The sequence below is a fragment of the Schistocerca serialis genome, chromosome 5 (assembly GCF_023864345.2).
Source record: "Schistocerca serialis cubense isolate TAMUIC-IGC-003099 chromosome 5, iqSchSeri2.2, whole genome shotgun sequence".
Lineage (NCBI taxonomy): Eukaryota > Metazoa > Arthropoda > Insecta > Orthoptera > Acrididae > Schistocerca > Schistocerca serialis.
This window is the reverse complement of record NC_064642.1, coordinates 74,991,777-75,000,289: the sequence shown is the minus strand read 5'-3', so window position 1 is coordinate 75,000,289 and position 8,513 is coordinate 74,991,777. Positions and strand designations below refer to the sequence as shown.

Below are 8,513 nucleotides of genomic sequence, written 5' to 3'. Positions count from 1 at the left end.
ATGATTTGATTTCTATTTATGAGATATTCGGAAGTAGGAAGGACTTCCGTAGCACAACGGGGATCCTGAACATGTATTTAAGTAATGTATGATTATGCCCGATATACCCAAATCTGTTAACATGATCTGAAAGGAACTGCATGCTCTCTTACAGACAGAGTGCGTGCAATGGAACTACTGACTCCACTTCGGGTAGTGGAATACCTACTTACATGAAGCATTAATCATAATAGTCATTCTCAATAGGATCAGTACTTGTCTAGAAGCTCTCAACAGCTCAGACCTGCCTTATACTTACTGCAATAAGCATGCAGAGGAATAAATACGAATATGTTATTTGACGATTGCAGTTTATCCGAATAATGATTCCACTGAAGTCAGAGCATGTTCACTGAAGGGAGCTCGTCTCGTTTACAACTTATACAATGAAATTCTATGTGTCCTCCACGGGGCCAAGTGGAATGCAAGCCCACAAATCATCAAAAGTACAGCGAAATGGAACTGCATATAATCTCTGATCCCCGAGGTAGTATTAAAAAAGTGGGTACTAACTTGGGCCATGGCCTATACTCACCGACGAGTTAAAGGAATATTATTAATCATTATTATTCTGCCAGAAAGTTTCATATCAGCGCGCGCTCCACAGCAGAGTGGAAAATTCGTTCTGGAAACATGCCCCAGGCTGTGGCTAAGCCATGTATCCACAATATCCTTTCTTCCAGCAGTGCTAGTCCTACAGTTTCGTAGGAGTACTGTGAAGACTGGAAAGCAGGAGATGAGATACTGGCGGAAGTATAGCTTTGAGAAACGGTTGTGGGTCGTGCCTGTGTAGGCCAATCGTAGAATACTTTAACAACAAAAGGCAAAGTCCCCGAATTTGAGGTACAACTAATTCTTTCAAAGAACAGTGTTTGATGTTACTGAGCAACAGTCATACAATATTTCTTAAGGGAGCACACCGCCATTTCAGTGTTCTATTGTTTATTTAAGTACAACCCAGGTATAAAAATGCGTGATTTTTTCACCACGCGCGTTTCCCTTTGTTGAGGTAAGGCATCATCAGTGGTCTGTAATAAAGTTATTTAGATTTCGATTTACTTTTAGATCGAAAAACAGTTCGCTAAGAATATGTTGATTTGTACTTACGGTGATTTTCGCTTGATTTCTCGCTTTCATCGGTAAATGCCGTCTGCTAGCATATCGTTGTTTTTCTGCGTTAGACACCGATAACTTTGGTCTAATTTTTAGTTGTTCGCAGGACTACGCATTTCTTATGTTTTTCACAACACATTTTTATGCACACCGCTGTATTCTGGTTAAAAGTCTGTCTTAGAAGTACAGAAACAACCAGAATACAGTGATATGCATAAAAGCGTTTTGCGAAAAACGTAAGAAATCCATAGTGCTGCAGAACAACTAAAAATTAGACCAAAGTTATCTTGTCTAACGCAGAAAAACAACGATGTGCTAGCAGACGGCATTTCCCGATGCAAGCGAGAAATCAAGTGAAAATCACCGTCGTGCTCTCACGATTATTTACTGCTTTGTTACAAGATGGTGATTTTACATCTCGCATTTCGTGGGGAGCCAATATTTTTCTTAATTTATGGCCAACTTTGAGCATGACAACGTGTTAAGTGTCCTGCAAAATATGTTAAAGCCATAAAATCAAATTCTTGAAAATGGCGTAAAAGCAGAAACCTGGGTTGTTCCTGAATAAACAATAAACAGTAAAATGGAGGTGTGTTCCTTAAAAAAATGTAAAAACATTGAAAAAGCTTCACACACTGCTGGATATGAAAAATGCAAGAAAATAAAACATGAAAGAACTGTTACTTCATCATCGTCCAATTCATTTATGCTGCAAGAAACTAGTAAAAAGGTAACTTTGAAAAAAAAAGCCTTTGTGAAAAATCACAAATGTTATATGTCGAATCCTATAGTAAACAGGTAACTTTGAAAAAAAAAAAAGCCTTTGTGAAAAATCACAAATGTTATATGTCAAATCCTAAACCGGAACAATTGTACAAGCTAATTACTGGGATGGTTGCACTCCTGCATCTGTGATTTAATTTCGTGAAGTGGTTTGGATTCCAAAGGCTTAATGCAAGTCATTAATCCAAACTGTCAGTTAGTTTTCAGCATTTGTCAACACATGTAAGTAGGATAGCACTACCAATACGGGCGGAGATAATGATCTTATCACATCCGATGCCCTGTTACACATCCAGTGTCAGGTCAGCAACTTGACCGACTTATCCTCAAGGTCAGCCCCTTTCCCTCTCTGCTGGGGAACCACCGGGAACTGATCAATGTCACTCAGGCAATTGTGTCACGTGAAGTAAAAATGGCCAGAACCCTCTCCCCTTCCCTCTTGACCAATGGGGATCTAGCTCACCCTGCACACCTTCATCTCTTATTGCTGGGATAGTTTACTGGGAGGAATTACTCTGGAGCTGGACAGAGTAGAGAGACGTTGTAGGCTGTGTCTGTTTGTTTATAACAAATTACATTAAGTTATGCCATTTGAGTTCTGCTTGTTAATAACAATTTAATGTTACGTCATTCGCGGCTCAGCCACGATCATCTTGTAGACATCTCGGGGCAACTTTCTGCATTCATGAGAGGTGGCTGCTTCTGTGACAGCTCATTTAACTGCCGTTGTGTGTCGTAGCTGTGGGTCCAATGATACATCGCGTCTCTACTTACCAGCCTCAGTCAAGTTCGTAGATGTTAATGTTTCAGTGGGACTGCACCCCTCTTGATGTACAAACATGGCTGACTGCGTAACATGGGGAAAATATTTGATGCACGAATCTGTTTGATTATGGTGCTGAGATGCTGCATGAATTCTGTTGACCCTATTCAGTTTGACTTCTATAGGTTCTTGTTGCTCCCTTGAAATAAGCCTTGTGTTGTCCTAATCATCATCATCATCATCATCTCATCCTCATCGACACGCCTGTCGCCGAAGTGGCGTCAACTCAAAAGACTTGCACCAGGCGAAAGTCTACCCGATGGGAGACCCTAGCCACACGACATTTCATTTTTAGCATGGCTTGTAGTGAAGGAGGAAGTTTTAATATCCATATTTTCCATAAGGTGCCATAAGAAAGGATGTCAATACAATATAGCTTGCCGAACGTGCCGTCGTGTATGAGAAGGCGTTCTGTTTCCAATTTCTTCTTCATTCAGGACCTTTTGTATCTGACGTTCAGGTGCTTCTGATAAATGTAACAATGACGCATTTTTTGTCGTATCAATCTTGTTTGACGTAGGTGAGAGGCAATAATATCAGTAGTGAGTTGCGAATATTCTGCCAGATTTTTCAGTAATTCTAAGAACTTTTGTGTGTCATCTGTTATCTGCAACTTTGTAGAATTAATTCGAAAATTTGAAACCAAGTCTAAGACTGGCTGGGCTAGAATGCTGGCAATCTAGGAATGTTTCCTGATCACAGTGGCTTCCTGCTGAGCACTTTTTGGGAGGGTATCATTCTGCCAGGTTCGGACGGCGAAAGTTCTTGGCACACTTGCGCAGTGGTAGTACACGCAGTTCACGTCTCACTTGGCCATGTGGTTATAACTGGAACAGTAGTAAAATCGGGGCATCCATCACACTGCTTGAAAGACGAATGGTATGCTGTGATGTGAGCAGAAACGTGGTTATGTTCTGGCACGGTTGAGTTTTGTAATGAAACAGCCTGATGCTGAAAGTGTTCTACGTGCGCCATCTTATAGAAGGTTTGACGGTTCGTGGCACAAGTTGGAATTTTGCTCCCACACTGCACGAGAATTGCTGTTGGCTTGGTGTGCTAAAATCTCCGGAGTCTGGATAGTTCGTAGGTACGTAATCCTGTCTCCTCCAATTTTCTTTGGCCTTTGCTGATGGAATGAGAATGGTGTGCAGTTCATCATTTGAGTCTGTGTCCTGAGTGGCGACTTCCCCTATATGCTGGTGCTATACGTCATCAATTTCGGCTCAACGTTTGGTGTTGTACATTCTTTGTTGTGAATAATCTGCTGACTTGGGGTCACCACTGTAGTTACTGACATCTTGGTGGATCGGAATTAATGAAGCTTGAACACACTGTTTAATGAACAGAACTACGCTATTGACCATTTCTTCACACAAAGTAAAATATGTACAAACACACTGCATTATCAGAGGACACTGGGCCTCCTTTCTCCCGAAGAACCCACACGTCTCCTTCTTTTGCGCGGGAATGTTTCTTCCTCCACTTTATTGATTTGATTATCTTTAATTTTGAAGTCATTATTCTTGTCATTGCTGCATGTTATACAGATACAGAGATGCACAGGGAAAACCCTGTTCATGCGTTGGCTTCTTTTGCATTCTCTCTCCACGTTCCTGCATGGGCTCCCGAGGAAAGGGACTTCAGTCAAATGAGTGTAGTTAAAAGAAACTTCGCATATACTGAGCTCTGAGTTGCTGAATGCTATTCTTAAAGAGCGAACAGAGCAGCTTCGACAGCACAATACGTATTTTAAGGATTACATCCTTCCTTTCTCCGTTGCAAACACAAGTGAAACAAAGCAGTCTTGCGAATGCCAGTCAACCTCACTACACCGCAGTACTGGATGAAGTGGTAGAAAATGTAGGCGTCAAGGATACAAATTCATATTTAAATTAGGATGTAAAGTGATGCATATCATCCGTTTTGAGCTTTTGCAAGGCTGTTGTTTTCGAGTTACTAAGCATATGTAATTTTTTTTTGCACAATAATACACCTTGTTTTATTTCAGTTCTTTTATGGCTTTTATTTGTAGATGCAGTTAGGTTATTTCGTTTTGGAGACTTGGCAAAACTGGTTACACACTTTGTTTACATGTGTTTGTGATTATTATCTTTGGTGCGAGTGGCCGTAGTTTCAATGAATGAGTTATTTCTGTAATTTACGATATCTGTCAAAAAGCTGCAGTAGCTGATGGATGTATTGTAGGTCAGTTGCCACAGTCTTTACTTGCCTTCAGATGTATGCTATTTGCGTGGAGTTTGTGTTTACTTAACCTATGCGAGTGATACCGGGGTCCCGTACTTTTCTGAATGTCTATGTTCGCGTTGGGAGTTTTATGTTCCAAATGAATTCATCCTTCTGTACGGAAAAAATAAGTGTTCTTCGCACGAGTAGCAGAACATTTTTGCAGTTTCAGACTTGTATTATGATCACCCTCACACGAAAGCTGAAGAAAGAAACTGATGCTCCTCCGAACACGCCGACCGATGCAAATAAACGCGTTTCTGTGAGGGACAAGCTTCTGGTGAAAGAGGTTAGTAAGTTGTATTTCTTTTTTCTTTAAAGTAAGGAACACAGATATATGTGAAGTCAATCGCTGTTTCAACATTCAAAGCAAATAATCCACACTTTCATTTTTCTGACAATGTGATATTAATTGATTGAAAGTACAAACGAATTGCAAGTACAAATGGTTCAGGAATCACTGTACAGTTCGCATTTTTATTGTTAGTGTGATCCTAATATAACTGTGCCAGTTCTAACATGCTAAGTTTTCGAAAAGTTTTGATTTCTTTGTTTAATGATGTTTTTGCCCACTGTTAGAAAATTTTTAAAATTTTCGTGACACTTACGCTCCAGTTACTAAATTTTTATGCAGTTTCGTTTCTCAGTAATGCCGATGGGTAGTGGGAATTAAAATGTTACATGCTGTAACACATTGCCGGCATAACAGGCCACTATTTTCAGAAAGAGAAAGTGAGAAAGCTGTACCCTGTCCGAAAATGAATACGGTCTCATCTGTTGTCACCGATTTGCGACAGGGGCAAGCAATTGTATGTTCGTTAAAGGATAGTTGAATTTCATTAGTTGGAATGTATCTGTGTGGTAAGCTATAAAAAAATTCTCTTTGTCAGATCAGAGTTTCAGACATAGTCCTGGAATTATAAAGAATTAGGCGCTTACAATGCTGATAGATGTTAGCTGTTAATTTTTTTTACATCGACGCTCTGGCCTAGTCATTTTAGACCAAATTGTTTCTACCAGTAGTACTAGCCCAGGGAGTTCGGACATCTAGTCCCATAGCTGTACAATTCTGTTCTGTGTGCGGTTTAACCAGTCATCAAATCAACAGAGGAAGAACTACTGCCATTGTGGGAAAGCAAAGTATTCGGTACTGCATGTTGACTTTGACCCGTGATGTTATCAGAAAGACGCACTTGAGCAGCTCTGGAATATCCAAATGGCAACCATGACGGACTCATAAAATCAAAATAAATATACAAAAGAATGTAACTAACAGGACGCTAATGGGTGTCGGAGGGTTTGGGTTATGGCAAACCATTTCCCTCCCACTCAAATAAGAAAGAAAACCAAAAATAAGGTAAAAATCATTAACCTCACGTCACATAAATAAAATGGAAAATTAACCTAGCCTATATAGCTAAAATGAGCTCTACAATATTCACCAAACGTGAAACAGAGATATCAGAAACATAACAAACGATTTACGATGCACAAATGGTATCATTATGTGAACAAAAATAAACTTCACATCACCCATCAACAGGGAAACACACTATTGGAAAACCATTTGTATTATAAGACCAGTATTACTATAGCACTTAACCAACACAGCTGACATGAACACTATAATTCCAACTAAAAAAACATCATCACTAAGACACCCATAACACATCAGTATGAATGTACATTTGGTATAATTATTATCCATTTACTTATGTAGCTAAAATGAAATTCACAATATCCAATAAATACATATTAATAAATTAACTTAAAAATTGAAAAGTTATTACATACATATTAGTAACATACTTAGCTATCAAAAGACAGTTGTGCCAAAAACTTTGACTAGCAGAAACAAAATAGTTTTTTAAAATAATAAAACACCATTCAATATAGAAATTGAAACACAAATTTATACAGCTAAATTAAATACTTGCCCCACCTATCCTTCCCCAATACAGCTACCCCATACTTAAAACTGAAGATCGTGATCACCTGTCCTACAGTAAACAGCATACAAACTAAAATTGAATGAAAATAAGACATGTGCTACCTTTTGAAACAAGCCACAACAGAAAACCCCCAAAATTAAAAATTTTTTACTTCACTTCACTTACCAGCCAATCGGTAACCAAATTAGCTACACCCAACTTTTAGGCATAAAACCACTTGAACAATTGCACCAAAAACGAGAAGTAATTTATAAATATGAATAAAAGATTGTCTGTGCCAAATCAGTCATTACGGTTTTTCTTCATGACACCACCCGAGCCCACGGGTCTTATGGGGGGAGGAGTCACTTGCTATTTTTATGTTTTTCACATTTCGGACATTTAATGTAGTATGCCAATACTTTTAAAAGAGTAAAAGTGTGCTTGGCCTTTCACGTATCTCTCTGTTAATGTATGGCTGTCAGATTTATCAAATAACCATCAGCTTGTTACAAATAACACACGTATCTGGTTTCCTAATATTGAAATTGACCACAGGATAGTGCCATCTCAACCATCACACCTTCTTCAGAATGTCTTCTTGCCACATGTTCTTTACCAAACGTAATGCCGGCATATAACGATCACGCTCCACAACATTATTATATCAAGGTTCAAAGCAAAAGTCCAGTACAAATTGCTGTTGCTGACTCGGTCAGTTGGACAACTATTATATTAATGAACATGCCATAAAGTGCTAGTGGGATTGTCCTTCACTGCAGCTATTTGCTTGTGAGGTACCATGGATTCCATCTTCTTCTAGACAAGAGAAAATCTCACACCTATACAAAAGATTAATCTCTAAGTCTCAAGTCAAGCATATAAAAACTGGAGTTGATAATGTCTTCTGTAATTATGTTAATTGTGCAGAGGGGACATTAAGACTCTGGTAAGTTTACAATTCATAAGACTGCTAATGATTGAAAATTGAATGCAGCTAATGTTATTAATTTTAATTGCTGTTGCTAAGGCCTCGATAGGTGAGGGAATTACACATCAAAGTCCTTTTAAACAACTCTGCCATATAGAGGGGGGAAAAGAGATTGAAACTGTGGCTCTTGTTATACACTCCTGGAAATTGAAATAAGAACACCGTGAATTCATTGTCCCAGGAAGGGGAAACTTTATTGACACATTCCTGGGGTCAGATACATCGCATGATCACACCGACAGAACCACAGGCACATAGACACAGGCAACAGACCATGCACAATGTCGGCACTAGTACAGTGTATATCCACCTTTCGCAGCAATGCAGGCTGCTATTCTCCCATGGAGACGATCGTAGAGATGCTGGATGTAGTCCTGTGGAACGGCTTGCCATGCCATTTCCACCTGGCGCCTCAGTTGGACCAGCGTTCGTGCTGGACGTGCAGACCGCGTGAGACGACGCTTCATCCAGTCCCAAACATGCTCAATGGGGGACAGATCCGGAGATCTTGCTGGCCAGGGTAGTTGACTTACACCTTCTAGAGCACGTTGGGTGGCACGGGATACATGCGGACGTGCATTGTCCTGTT

General features: G+C 39.6%; 1 protein-coding gene across 4 annotated transcripts in view; it reads left to right on the top strand.

The window, feature by feature from the left end:
• The first annotated feature begins 4,807 nt into the window (after window positions 1–4,807).
• Window positions 4,808–8,513, top strand: part of LOC126480720 (NEDD8-conjugating enzyme UBE2F-like) — a 69,595-nt gene continuing 65,889 nt past the window's right edge. Inside the window, exons 1-2 of one of the 4 annotated variants that reach the window (XM_050103977.1) lie at window positions 4,808–4,963; window positions 5,169–5,291. In XM_050103977.1, coding sequence (XP_049959934.1) covers window positions 5,184–5,291 — 108 coding nt within the window. In that variant the 5' untranslated portion in view covers window positions 4,808–4,963; window positions 5,169–5,183. Of the gene's footprint in view, window positions 5,292–8,513 lie in introns of all 4 variants that reach the window. The other 3 variants (XM_050103978.1, XM_050103979.1, XM_050103976.1) reach the window with 3 other exon arrangements.